The sequence below is a fragment of the Falco punctatus genome (assembly GCF_963210335.1).
Source record: "Falco punctatus genome assembly, chromosome: 4".
Taxonomy (NCBI): domain Eukaryota; kingdom Metazoa; phylum Chordata; class Aves; order Falconiformes; family Falconidae; genus Falco; species Falco punctatus.
Genome location: NC_137583.1, coordinates 3,971,701 through 3,985,766, shown reverse-complemented (window position 1 = coordinate 3,985,766; position 14,066 = coordinate 3,971,701). Strand labels below are relative to the sequence as shown.

Here is a 14,066-nt window from a genome sequence, read left to right as displayed (position 1 = left end):
CGAAAAATACACCATTTCAAATGAGATGGTCAGCAATTCAGAAGCCCGTTACCAAGATGCTTCTTACCTATAAGTCACTTTCAGATGTATCGCTGCGTATGCATCGTTCTTTTTACCTTTTCAGTCTCTGACACTGCTTCATCTTCAGTGCTCAGAAGACTTAGATCAGAACTGCCTGACATGTCTCAGTCAGAGTACGCATCCAAGTGACCAGATGCACGACTTGGTGCCACAGTGAAGATGAAGCATGTACTGCCCTGTCACCGCTGGTGGAAAAGGGAAAGTTTTTGGCCAGAGTAGGCTGTTCCCATATAGAGTTTCTTGAAGTCTTTGACCTGAACTAAAAGCTGCGTTTAGCTTTTACAACCTAAAGAACAGCTGAAACCCATCTTGCTTTGATTCTTTCTGAAGCAAGCGAATGCAGCCCTCAGGGGTTCGATTTTGCAGGCGCTGAGGGTAAATACACCCCTGCTCTTCCACAGAGTCCCAGCAATTGCATTCACATTCACTCACGTGCTATGCTGTGCCCATTTGTCTTGGGTTTTCAAGTTTCCTCAAGTCCACTTTGCTGTGCTTTTCTTCTCCAGGTCAGAAATGGAGAGATGCCAGCGCCCCCCCCAAAGCAGCCCGGAGCAGAGGGAGGGAGCAGCCCCAGCAGGGGGGAGATACCCCCTGGCCGTGCCTCAAGACCGACGGCCTCCCACTGGCGGAGCCGGGATTTCCGAGAACGGTATCAAACCCAGTACCCAACTACTTTATGTGCTCACTGATTTGTAAGATCCTCAGCAGAAAACCCAATATAAATATCAACCCACCAAATCCACACACCAATCCTAGTGAATCTTGAAATCCTAGACCTAAACAAAAGGTAGCAGCCCAGCTTTCTAATTCTCACTCCTCACATAATTTTACATTTAATAAAAGACTGAACTTATCACTTCAAGCTATGATTTAGAACTGCTTTTTTCCAATATGATTTCACCTCACCAAAACCTTTTTCCTAGCTTAAAAAGCTGAAGTTCTGAGTTTTTATTTACAAAGAAATGAGAACTCCATACAAAACCATTTCCAAGGAAACTCTTTGCATATTCTGTACAGTCCCCCACTCTTTGGGAACACCCTGGCCACCACAGTAACTCTGAGAAGGTCCAACCTGTTTCACACATGTGACGTTAACTCCTGGCATAACATTGCATACGTGCAATTTCTCATGGGGCAGCATGAAGCATTCTTTGAAAGCCTTCTAAAAAAAAAAAAAAAAAAAAAAAATCACTGGGTTTGCCAAGGCTGGCTCTCACTATCAATGACCTTGAGTAGGCTTTTGTAGAGCCTACGGTGTCAAGGGCTCTCAGAGACAGCAGTTTTTCAGGAGGGGGGTCATTTAGCTGCAGTAATGAAAGACATTTATGATAGCAGTCTTGGAAGCCAAACTTCTTCCCCTCACCCCTGATAGTGGTTTACATGCCAAGCAGACTAATGCAAAGTTTAGTAAGTTTGGTTTACCTTCAGTGATTTATTTTTAATTGGACACATCTACTTCAAAGAGGACAAAAACATTCATCCGACTTTAACAGTACTTAACTGTTAATTAGGCATTACTGCAGGCTGGAGAACTGTACCTAGTGTCAAAGCATCAGGTTTTAGGTATGGATTGAATGGAGCTGGCAAGCAGCTGCTTCGGCATGTGAACAACATATAAACACAATGGTCATTGTAGCACATTCTCCATGTGGTTAGACTTGTAAAATAAACGTGCTTTTACAAATGCTTTTATCAGATCAGACAATTTTCCAGCTCAAAGGTAGCTTCCACATCTAACCTACACCGTCCATGTTTCAAGTACAAGCAGCTTTTTAGCAAAAGCTTTTCAAACAAAAAAAATTTTTGTGCTTATAGATTTAAAAATGCAAAAAAGCATTCCACCAAATAAAAAAGGATTTCTTAGGCATAAAAGAAAAAAATAACTCAGAAAGTTAAATAAATCTCACAACAATAAAGTGTTCTATGATTCTACTGACCAAATATTTTTTAAATATTAGCTTAGTAGAAGAACTTCAATAAAACACTGACTTTGTGTTTGCATAAGAAGTTTTGCTTTTCCTCTCTAGTTTCCAGTCCTGCTAATGATAATCTACAAGGGGAACATAAAAGATAGTCTCTTTAGCATACACATTCCGTCAGAGCAGAGGATATTCCTGCGTATTTGTGTGCAGGGAAGCATTACAAACATCTCTGATATCATTGCATGAAGACCATTTGAAATTCACACACCTTTTCCTCCATTTTTAAAAACTCTAATCTAAGCATCTGCTGTGCCAGATGCTGCAGTTAATTTACTGGATTAAACATACCAGTCTGAAGCTCTGTAAGGAATCCATAGCATTGCGTGATCCGTTCTCATGGCTGCCATAACAGTTGTAAACTCTGCTTGTTATCCCTTTGAAAACCTATGGCAAGAAAATAAATGATGATAGGAAAAAAAGTTCACTACTAATGTATCACAGATTGCAAACAGAAAGTCTTGTTTGTTTGTTTGTTTTGGCCATGCACAGCCTCATGGAAACAAAACGCTTTAATAAATCAGTTTGTCCAGGGAAAGCATTGCCATGAAAACGCAGCCATTCATTCTCTAATTAAGGAGCAATACTGCGTGCAATGAAGCTTTGTCCCTGCTTAGGCAATAAATTACCGAACATGATAAGCTATAAATTAGGCACATTGAATGCTACTGGAATGAAAACTGCATTTACAAGCATATGCCGAGTGTTAATTAAAATTTAAAAAATAAAATAAAAAAAGCCAACACCAACACCCCCCCTCAAAAAAAAAAAAAAAAAAAACCCACAGCACGCCACATCCCTTTGCTGTGGAGCACTGTGACGGGGAGGGCACTGGCACGGCACAGCTGCCCCCGGCTGGGTGGCCTGCCCAGGTGAACCTGCACACCACTCATGGTGCCACTAAGGTCACGTGTTTCAATATTTGAAGGAATAACAGCATTTGGCTTGAACACTCCATTAGAATTCACTAAACTTGTGAGTAAGGTCAGTCATTACAAAATTTAAAATCACATTGACATTAGCTTAACCTGATGTCAGCTCAAACCAAGTGTTCAGAATGCAGGTGTGAGCGCTGCTTTTCGTGTGCTCAAGGATTCAAAAGACTCCCAGTAAGTTACAGGCATCACAATAATGCTCTAAGTCACAGTAAATATCTTTTTGTGATAAAAAGGAGTTAAGTGCAGTAAAAGTTTTTATAAGATACAGCTAAAAAGTTCAAGTATTACTGTAATAGTACATGTATATAAATATGTATTGTAGGCAGTTCATTCATAATTTATTTGGCCTGTGGGGAAACATTAGGTTTAGGTAAAAAGTGAAACAATTAAACATTAGATAGCTATGGGTCTAATATTACATTTATATATCAAAATTACTGTCCCTACAAGACATAGTAAGGGAATGAACTGGAGAATGTTTATATCAAATTCCTGCATTCTGAGTATGTGTTCAGCTACTAAAATGACAATGCAAAAAAAAAAAAAAATCTTACACAGCACAGAGGTTTCCCACCCCTCTTGAAAAGCGTACATTCAGTTGTGTACATGAAGAATAATTGCCCCCCACCCCAATAGCACACTGATCCATCACACTTACCCTTATGTTATAATTACCAGAAGGGCAAAAGAGAATTGAAATGAAATACCCACAAGTTACCTGCAAGAAGGTGCTGAAGTATTCAAGACTCTTGCAATTAACAATTTGCAGAGGGTCCCTCACCTCAGCTTTAAACCCCTTTCCATGGATGCTGAAGGACCCCATCCTGTGTTTCACTGGGGGTTTTAAACTCGCTTCTTTCTGTCTCCGTAGCTTAATTTGCCACAGCTACAGCACCTCAGGGTTGTTGGTTTGCTGCTAAGTGGTTGTTGGTTTCTCGAGCAGAGGATCAGCTGTTCCGCTCAGTGGAAGGCCAGGCTGCCTCTGATGAAGAGGAGGAGAAGTGGGCGGGAGACCAGCCAGCCCAGGTGGACCAAATGAAGAAAAGATTGGCCAAGCTCCCTTGCTGTGGCAGTGGGTAGGTACCGAAGATTAATGCTATTTGATGTCTTTGCAATTATTATGGCTTTGGCTTTGCAAAGATTATTTCTTGACCTGAAGGCATCATGCCTGCAGTAAGGAGCAGTAATACTATACAGCAAAATCAGCAGGCCATCCCTCACAGCTCATGGGGAACAATGTGCTGGGTGTTCCCACCTAACCCTGACCCATGTCACCTACGACACTTAACCTGTCATCTGTGCTGCCAAGAGTTTTGCAGGAAAACTGGCTTTTACAAACACAGACCTTCATCATGAGCTTTCACTGCTTTTTTTTTTTTTTTAATGTCTATCTAGATGTGATGAAAAAATGTGGAAAAAGCTAATGTCTTATTTAGAGACCACCAACACCGATGGCTACGAAGCAGCCCCTGCGGAGCTTGCAGACAGAATCACACAACTGACTGAACAGCTTGAGCTTAAAGGGCACGAAGTGAAAAAATTGGAAACAAATATGGAAGAGGTAACAGGTGCCAAGCTGAGCGTGAAAGACTTATTTATGTATCTTTAAGTAGTTGCATTTATATACATATGCATTTATATTATATTCCGGCCATTCCGCTCTCTGTTGCTGATGTTTCTGACTGTGCCATTCGTTTGTCAGCTCAAACATCTCATGCTTTCCTGGAACACCCACGTTGCTAGTCTGGTTCCTACCTGAAATGCCATGTGTTTGGGGGGTGAGATGCACGCCGCCCACCGGGCAGGCTCTTCGTACTGTCCTTCATTTAAATGGTTTCACATGGCCACTGGTGCTGGGTTTGGGAGTGATCCCCCGCAGACAAGGGGGCACGCTAGCCGTAGGGTTACCAAAGGCAGCTTGCAGCGGTTCCTGGGCTGTGGATGGAACATCCTCATGTCCTCAGACATCCAGCTCCTCTGGGAGCGCTGAAACATTTCAATGAATCCCTCCAAGTGGCTGAGGTGCAGGGGCTCTCTGGTTTGAAATCCTCTGGGGGAAATCATCCAGTTTAACTGGTTCACAGGCTCAGACAGATATGTTTACAAATAAAAAAACCAATTAGTTCTCAGGCTTAGCAGCATGTTCAAATTCCCTTCAGCAGAGGTTATAACCACAGTAATTAAAAGCCCCAGTGCAGTATCCTCTTAGTCCCACGTAAGCTTACTAAAACATCAGCCACAGGTGGGCACAGATTTAACGCTAGCGATCTTTCTCTGAAACAAAAATAATGCACCATATGCATTGCTTTGGCCTGCTTTGTCTTAAGGTTCAGTTAGTGCTTGGTCAGTATTTTATACCCATTCTTTCAAAGGAGCATAAAGATTTCAGTAGTTCTGGAAGGATTATATCAATCAGTAGACTATTTGAAGTAGGAGTGAAATACTCAACCACTTTACATGTTGCTATTCTTTGATTTTTATCAGTATTTTGTGTCATTTTCCTTCTTGACTAGATTAAATGAGTTTACTTGTGAAGAAACAAAATCAAAACCAGAATAAAATCATATTTGTGTCTTACACAATTTGCAGTATTCGGGGACAATTTATTCCTGTAATACTCCTTAGAGCAACACAGAGCTGCTCTCTATACAGCTTAGCCTCAACCCACGTAAAAAACTACATTTATTCTTTTACCTATGGAAGGAACTACCTTCCTGTAGATAGTGCCATTTTCTTCTTCTCCTTGGTTTTTTTCTCCATTCAGAGGTACTCATCTTCTTCTGCAGTATCGTATTGCCTTCTTTTCAATCTCTGCTGATGGATATTAGTTCTGTGCACCTTGTTCAGAAAAGTACCATTATCTATAGATTAATAGAAGATTCCAGGACAAAAATGGAGTCTGTTGCTCTTGATTTAAAGACAAGCAGGGAGGTGAATAAGACAGTGCTAACTCAATGCAACATTAATTTAAAATCAGTAGGATGAATCATTGCATTACCCTCTAACTTTTATTTAGCCAGCATTTGTATCTTGTGCGCAGTTATAGGTATTTTTTTTCTGATGCCACAAAATAGACAGCCAAGTAATAAGTAAATCCTTTCAAAAAGGTGACTGTTCTATAATCAGCACAAAGCAAACAGGAAGACTGAGAAAGGCTCTCTCTCATCTAACTTGCAAATAAATATATAGGCTAAATAAATAAATCACCAAGAACACTTTCTCTGATGACCTGACAAAACGACCTTATACGTTGTTCAGTACACTCCTGTTTGGACCTGCTCAATGCTGAAAATCAGACAAATAACAACAAAGCTAACAAGTAACAAGCTCGACAAGCAAGGGAAGAGCTACACTCTTAAATACTGATTAACAATTGCTTCAGTCTAAGACTTGTAAAACCAGAGGATGAAAGAGTTCTGATATTTGTCATGTCTAGAAAGTTCTGCTCTCCATCAACTGAACATTTAAAAATAGTTTCCGCTGAAGACAGGGTGGTGAAGGTGTCAGGACCTGGTGATAATAGATGGAGAAAGCATGAGTGAATTCTAAAAACAGCGATACACTGCCAAGTGTAATGTTGCAAAGAAAGGCCAATTATTTTTTCTAAAAGCTTGCATACAATCTGCCAGCTTAATTAAAAAGACAATGAGTTTATGACCTGCCATACAGGGTCAGATGAAAAGTTCATCCTGATCTCGCCCATCTGATGGCAAACAGCAGTTGGTTAGAGCAAGCAATGAGAAACGGGACAGAGGATTTTCCTCCTGGTATTACTTGCCTGGTGCACAATACACTATGGACAGACACATCTTGAACTGGACGTTGCAGGGAGTATCATGTTTAATGGCCAGTATTAGAGCTATTTACTGTGAATTCACCTTTCCCTTCTTTAAAGCTAGTAATGTTTTTGGTATCTCAGGGCAAGGACTTCCACATAAAAGTTCAAAAGGAACAGGTTTTGAGGATTTATTTTTCTTAGCTCTAAATCTTCTGCCTGATCATCTGCTGTCACCTTGGTTTTGTGCTTCGGAATCAGCAACTGATCTTTCTCTTGTAATACAAATTTAAAGATTTTTACTACCAGAAATACTGCCTGGGTTATCACCATTCCTAGTCTGCCTCAGCTCTCTTGGTACAGAAACCATTACTTCTGTTATTCTGTTTTATTCTTCCATGTATTTTTCAAGCTGTTACCTTTTTTGAATGAGAACAACTGAAAATGTGCTTAGTATTCAAATGCAAGCCCTTCGTGGCACAATGATAGTTTCTGGTTTGTCCCCAGTTCCTTTTCTAATAGCTCCTGGCATGCATCCTTCTGATCCTTGCTGCCCACGGAGCGGTACCTTCAGGAGATTACTTTTTTTTTTTTTATTACAGCTTTTCTAGATCTCCTTCTCCAGTGGCAGTCATCATCGCTGCATATATGCAACATTGCATACCTGTCCTGCATGCCTTACTTTGCCTTGGTGACACTGAATTTCACCTGATCTTTGATTGCCGTTATCTATTCGGTATCATGAACACCTGCTGTAATTCTTCACAGGCACTTTTAGTTTTGATTACCCCCAAAAAAACGCTATTGAGAGCAATCAAACGCTTTCACATTCAGCTTTTTTTAAAAACCATTTATGAATATGAGGAAGAGCTGAGGTCTGAACCCAGGTCCTTGTGAGACCCTAAGGATTATCTCCCTCCACTGTGAAACCTTCAGCCCTGGTCACTCTGTGCTCTGCTCCCATCCCACCTTTTAGCCACTGCAAGTCCATGGCAGGATCTGTGCTGCTGCCATGTGGCAATTACCTTTTTTTCCTTTTATTTTGAGTCTTTGGTGATGAATCTTATCAAAAGCTTTTTTCAGATTTGAAATACGCTCTATCGACTGAATTAACATTATCCATATATATTCATAGGCCCTTTCAAAGAAATCGAATAGATTCTCCATTATGTTCATCTATGAATTCACCAAGTCCCTCCTCGATTACAGTTCCAATCAATTTGCCTGACAGAATTACTGATACTCTCGAGGGGATGTGCTGTTCCTCAGATCATCTCTGCAGCCTCTCCTAAGAACTGGTGCTCTGTTTGCCACCCTCTGGTCCTTTGAAGGGGAACAATTCAGAAGATAAATTGCACAGCACGGTTCAGCACTTCGTCCTGCCGTTCTGTTACTGTTTCCTTCTCACTTTGCCAACGTTTCTCAGGTTCATGGAAAAATAGCTCGAATGTGAAGGCCTCCTTAATTTCTGTGGAAAAGAGGATAGAATTATTTTCTCTTACATTCCTTAAGGGATTTATGCATATTGATTATTCATTGTCCTAGACATATTTGTGCACACCACTCCAGTGCTCACATTTTCCCTGTGGCATTCTCCCCTTTCATAAGAGGGCTGGCTGTCAGCAGCAGACTTCTCAAAACTGGTGTTTGGCAAAGCAGAATTTCCATTTCACAAGCAAGGCACAAACCCAAAATCAGGCTTTGCTGAGGGACTTTGCCAGAGCTAAGAACAAAACCCACTCCCCTCTGAGCCCGGTGACTTAACTACTGACCATCCTTCCTCAGTATCTAGGTTTTAAAAATAACTTATGCTTAACTACCATCATTACCTCAATGCAAACGTTAAGGAAACAACAGGTGCTAGATGTAACCTAGCTAGGGGAAACAATTTGGGAGAATGGGGTACTGAGCCACCGTCTTCAAGCAAAATAAGAAGACAAAGAAGGCATACCCCCATGTATCAATGAACCAAAGGCATCAGGAGATCAGCATCCTTATAGATGACAAAGTGGTTGTTAAGGCAGAAGTGCTGTGGAAAGCAGTTTACTTACTACTGCGTAGGAAATGGAAGCAAAAAGGGCTTTGTAGGAGCGGTCAAAATGAAGAGGGAAAAGAGGAGGTAGTAGCAACAAAATGCGGCGTCCAAGTACGGGTAGTGGCCCTCTGGGTCACTGGTAGTTGGCAAGTAGTTGCCACTGGTAGTGGCAAGAGTTCCTTGCCATATATTAAAATTCACTAGGATACAAAATTCTGCCAAAAAAAAAATCTATTAAATACTGTGTATATTAAGGCCTTCACCCTTTTGAGTTCAACTCTGCTCTTAGTTATTTCTAAAACTGCAATAAGAGAAAAGATGACAACAAAAAGGGATTAACAGAGCCAGCCAATCTGGCATTTACCCCACATGATTTTGTTTCTCCCTGTAATGTTAATATATTTAGATTTTGCTTGCAACAACAAATTGCAAAATGGTAACAATTCAGAATGCTGAGCATAGTAAAGACTGAGAAATAAGTTCACTTCTATTAATAAACCTGAAATCTGTCAGTGCTCTCAAAGGTCCAAAATTAATATCTAAATGACATATTTTCCAAGGAATGCTTTTCAGGCTCTTTTTAGCAGCTTGGCCATGTACCTGCAACAGGCTTGGAAGGCATTTACTTTTGCAAATGGTGCGGCAGCTTTGTGGTTCGAACTAAGTCACTTAGATTTTGCATGGAAACAAAAGCAACATTTAAAATCCTGACCATTTTTTCACAGGAAGGTCTGAGACAACTGACAGGCCAGCCCAGCTTTGGAAGGTCCAGGTCTGGGGAGACCCCTCCTGCCTGGGATTTCTGTACTGTTCAAAAAGTCTTGTTAAATCCAGACTTTTCTGTGCTTAGCTGCAAACCAACGATTGACCAAACACACAGGCCAGTGTTTTGCAGAACCAGAATCTTAAATTTCTTTCCTTAAGGAACTTTTTTTTTTTTTAAAGCCAAAATACTTGAAAGTAGCTAATTACCTTCTTGTTTCACTGCATGTACAGATGTTTGATATGCAGGAGTTGCAAGACAAAGACATGATTACATTGGTGAGGGCACGCATATGTAGAGGATGACAGGAACGCAAAAGATTAGAAAACTGAAATAGTAATGCTAGAATTTAAAATTTCTGAATTTTATTCATATATATATGAATGTGCTTGCATCCAGCGTTTAATGAACTGCCATTATGCACAAGAGCAAAGCACGCATTTCCTAGCAACTATTGATTCTTCGCTTTATGTGGTACGTTACAGAAATGTCTACCTCCTTTCAAGAGAATCTTCTGGAGTAAACTGACATTTATCAGATAAGGGGGGAAACTTAGCTTTGCAATTATTGGGAAAAAAAGGGAAAAGCTCCAGTGCTTTTAATTTCCTGTGTCATTGTCCAGATGAAAGGCCCATTGCTAGGTGAACTGCAGCAAAAGGTGGAGGAGACTGAACTGCTGAAGATGGAGCTGCAGATGTTGGAGACTGAGAGAGTTAGGCTGTCACTGGTGGAAGAAAAGCTCATGGATGTTTTACAGCTGCTTCAACAACTTCGAGACTTGGTATGGCAAGAAAGCAGTCCAGAGACTTAAAAGTGGTTTTGACTGTGTCCTTTCCAAACTAAAAAGGATGTTCGTACTTTCTATTAAGTACAAAGTCCTTTACACCAGGACACATTTTTATACACTTTTGCCCTGGGAACTAACTCCTGGTGATTACAGAAAACTTTTAGACAGCTATGGCTGACTTTCTGAAAGAAGCCTAGAGGTCTCCTTGGATCTAGACCTCCAAGCTTTCATTATCCTTTAAACAAAAATTTAGAGGAGACAAGGAAAACAAAAATGCTAGTAATCCAAAAGATTCTAGATTATTTTTCCTTCTAGAAAAAGGCCTTTGTTTAACTGCATCCTAATGTGACACTGAGTCAGTATTAAAGGGATAAAACCCCTTCCTATATTCCAATTAAGGTATTTTTGGTAAGAAGTTTCTTATCCAATTAATAATCCAAACATGGACTTACAAAAGCTGATGCAATAACATCCCAGAAGTACATGGACAGTATGGCAGTTCAGTCCTTTAGAAAATAAGTTTATATCTCCTGCTTGGGAATGATAATGGTAAGGGCTGGCCAAAAGATTGGCAAATTGGATAATCTGCAGAACACGGAGCCACACTGGACTGCTAGGAACTAATTTCTTTGATAATGCCTGAGAGTTCTCGCCAATTTTCAGCAAAGTTCTGCCTAAAATCTGTGTGAGATGAAAATGCTTCCTGAGATGATCACTTTACTTTGTTTGAAGTACACTCATGTTCCACTGCTGACTCTAGGGAACAAGTGCAATATCTCATAATTTGGTAACTTATTTTAGCACTTGACATCGAAATTCTACTTTCACATTGCAAGTCTGATACATGCATCAATAATGATCCACTGAAGGATTAAACTAGTAAAGGCTACGACTGGCAACAAGCATAATAACCTTTTGTGTCAAGACTTCAACATGCCATTCACTGGTCAGTTGTCTTATTGCAAATCATTTTTGCTTAGGAGACAATCCATCACACAATGTGCGATATGCCATATCTCAGTGGTAATAGCACTTGATGCTAATCATTGCTGGAAACATGCCACTGCGAGCTGCCAACTCCCACAGCACCAACACAGGCAATGATGCTGTCAACGAACAAGATAATTTACAGCATTCCCAGTGGAGTTTAGCAAGGATCCCCTAAATCCCTGATGGGATATACTTCAGACAAAAGAAAGCTTATCCATCAGAAACTGTGGGTTTAGGCGTCACTTCCCCAGCATATTCACCTTCATGTTTTAAATACCCCAAGCATCTCATTCGCAACAGAATCTACCCCAAAACAATGACTGTCCGAAGGCAAAGGCTTGTCCTGTTAGGACTGTTCAAACCTCATGCTGTGTTGCAGAGGTCAGGTGTAACCCCAGCCTGCCACTACACCACCGTCCCTGCCGGGCAGGCGGTAGGTGACTAGCACCAGTAAAGAAGGGCAGTACTGCCTGGGCTGCTGGGAGGGACGGCCTCTTTCTTCCAGAATAGCTTCCATCTGTTTTCACTTCTTGAAATTTTAACAAGAACAACCTGTCCCTGCAGATACGGGTGCTCTAAGTGCTAATTAAACTGATTGCAAGCCCATCTCCCAGAAAGCATGCATTAGTGTCTTGATAGCAAATTAAGAGAGTTTGTTTTCCAGACACATTATGTAACATCTCAACAGATTTCTAATGTAAAAACTACCACTGAGAAAGACCATCCAAATCCTAAGTAGGTTTTACAATGCTCTCACTTTGGCTAACGTTTATCGCATCTCAATATATAACTAACGGTGGGCCCGCCACGGGACACACGCAATCCCTGCTGATTTGTTTATCCCTAAATGGCTCCCAGCGATCCCTGGAGCAGCCGGGTATTTCTGACACACAAAGCCTGCCCTTCACCTCTCAACACAGGCCCAGCAGAGGACTGAACTGGCTTTTGTTGTGCATGCCCTGCTTACACTCCTTGCCATCTAGATCCATTTGGGCACACACTCCGGAAAATTCTGTATTTTCCACCAAATAACTGTGATTTCTCTTTCTACAGCTGTATTAAGGAACTGTGCCCCTCCACAAACTGCTATTATTTGAGCAGTATCTAAGATAAAATGCTTGAAAATGAAGCCAATATCAAGTCTTGTGTCATCAGCTTTCAGTTTCATTTTGGTTTACTTTCCAAATGTAAATGCACTGTGCATAGATTGTGTTGCGTACATTTAAACTGGTGAAGGACCTATTTGTGCCATAATACTCTTTTGTTTTTTAAAGAACGTATCTAAGCGAGCCTTGGGGAAAATCTTGCTGAGCACTTTGGAATCCTGCCGTGACCCCCAACCTGGTAAGAAAATAAATCACGTGTAAAGATCAAGAATCACGGATGGGGGAAATACTAGATATATCATGAACAGATGAGTAGGAAAAAAATATTTCAAATACTGTGGGACAGGTGAGGGACAAAGAAGTACTATGCAAGAAGATTACCTATAGAAAGTGATGCTTTCCATATCAAAAACAGGAACACATCCAGGGCTTTTTTTAGCCAAATTTTAATTAGAGTGTGGACTTAGGGGAACAATTCAGTATCCCACTAGTGTCTGTAGGGCTTCATTGATATGATAAAGTGGAAAACACAACCAGGTACATAAGGCACCGATTTATCAGGTTTGCTACCCCACTGCGTGTTGTATTCCTCTGCTGCAAGACAAACATGATACGTAAACCAGAATATTCCTGTAAAGAAACCAGATCAAACCTGCACTCCTCTAGTAATAGCCTTTTGTGTTCTTCCTATGAAAATTAAACTCACAAACTCCTCTCCCTTGACAACGGTCTGGTGTACCAGAGCTGCCTCTGTAGGAACCATACAGGGATCACAGCCTGGAGGTTTAGGTTTGATTACTTTGTTCCTATTAGCAGAGCATTTGTACTTACCTTCAAGAAATGAACACCCTGTACCAAGCCTAAGAACATGCTTGTAATAGGCAGACGGCAGTCAAAGGCACAATTATAAAAGACTATATGCGGCCTGAGGGTTTCATTTTGGAGAATATTATTAACAGTGATTTAGGGAGAATTACATACAACATTCTGGGGTTTGCAGTTTCAAAGCCTTGCTGTTGCTCATGTCCAGCAATTCTCCCAGAGCTACGCTATGCTTGCTGGCACGGCTGCAGACGAAGCATGGAAAAGGTGGCAAAGGCAGACCTTGGTGGGCTCCAGGCCACCACCACAGAGAGGAGCTGTACCTGAGCCACAGCTCAGGGGTTCTCCTGGTGAGAACAAGAGAGAGGTATCCACAGCACACAAATGTCCGGAAGGTACTACTGCTAATCCTGCAGAGGAACACTGACTGCAAGTGCTGCTGCTGAAACAAACTACCTCCCTCTGTAGCTGCAGCACAGCTCAGCTTCCTAAAATGACCCCAACAACTGAAGTCACCTTGTGCAGCGCTCTGTCCATTCTGTGTCACAACTGCCATAAACTTCTCTGCTTTGCCATCTTCTCTGCTTTCAATTTTCTGGCTGTGCACTCGACTTAAGCAGATTTCCTAAGTCTTTGCAATCAAACCTCTTCTTCCTCTTTGACAAGACTAAGTGGATGGTTGGATGGACAGCTCTTCATTGTGACATGAAACAGTCTTTGTTCACACAAGTGTATGAGGACTCAGTGAGCAGTGAATGACGCAAGAGAACCAGTAAAGAAAACAGTTCCA

General features: G+C 41.2%; 2 protein-coding genes across 4 annotated transcripts in view; one reads left to right on the top strand and one right to left on the bottom strand.

Moving 5' to 3' along the window:
• The window catches only part of LOC308063345 (uncharacterized protein FLJ43738-like), a 120,096-nt gene that overhangs the window by 64,092 nt on the left and 41,938 nt on the right, over window positions 1-14,066 (bottom strand). The window contains exons 3-4 of the mRNA XM_080386187.1: window positions 4,754-5,836; window positions 2,352-2,447 (exon numbers count right to left, since the gene is read on the bottom strand). The gene's annotated coding sequence lies outside the window, so the exon portion shown is untranslated. The remainder of the gene's footprint in view (window positions 1-2,351; window positions 2,448-4,753; window positions 5,837-14,066) is intronic.
• EFCC1 (EF-hand and coiled-coil domain containing 1) overlaps window positions 1-14,066 on the top strand; it is a 63,433-nt gene that overhangs the window by 38,593 nt on the left and 10,774 nt on the right. The window contains exons 3-7 of one of the 3 annotated variants that reach the window (XM_080386159.1): window positions 588-730; window positions 3,942-4,074; window positions 4,394-4,559; window positions 10,194-10,352; window positions 12,623-12,692. In XM_080386159.1, coding sequence (XP_080242285.1) covers window positions 588-730; window positions 3,942-4,074; window positions 4,394-4,559; window positions 10,194-10,352; window positions 12,623-12,692 — 671 coding nt within the window. Of the gene's footprint in view, window positions 1-587; window positions 731-3,941; window positions 4,075-4,393; window positions 4,560-10,193; window positions 10,353-12,401; window positions 12,733-14,066 lie in introns of those variants that run through there. The other 2 variants (XM_080386160.1, XM_080386161.1) reach the window with 2 other exon arrangements.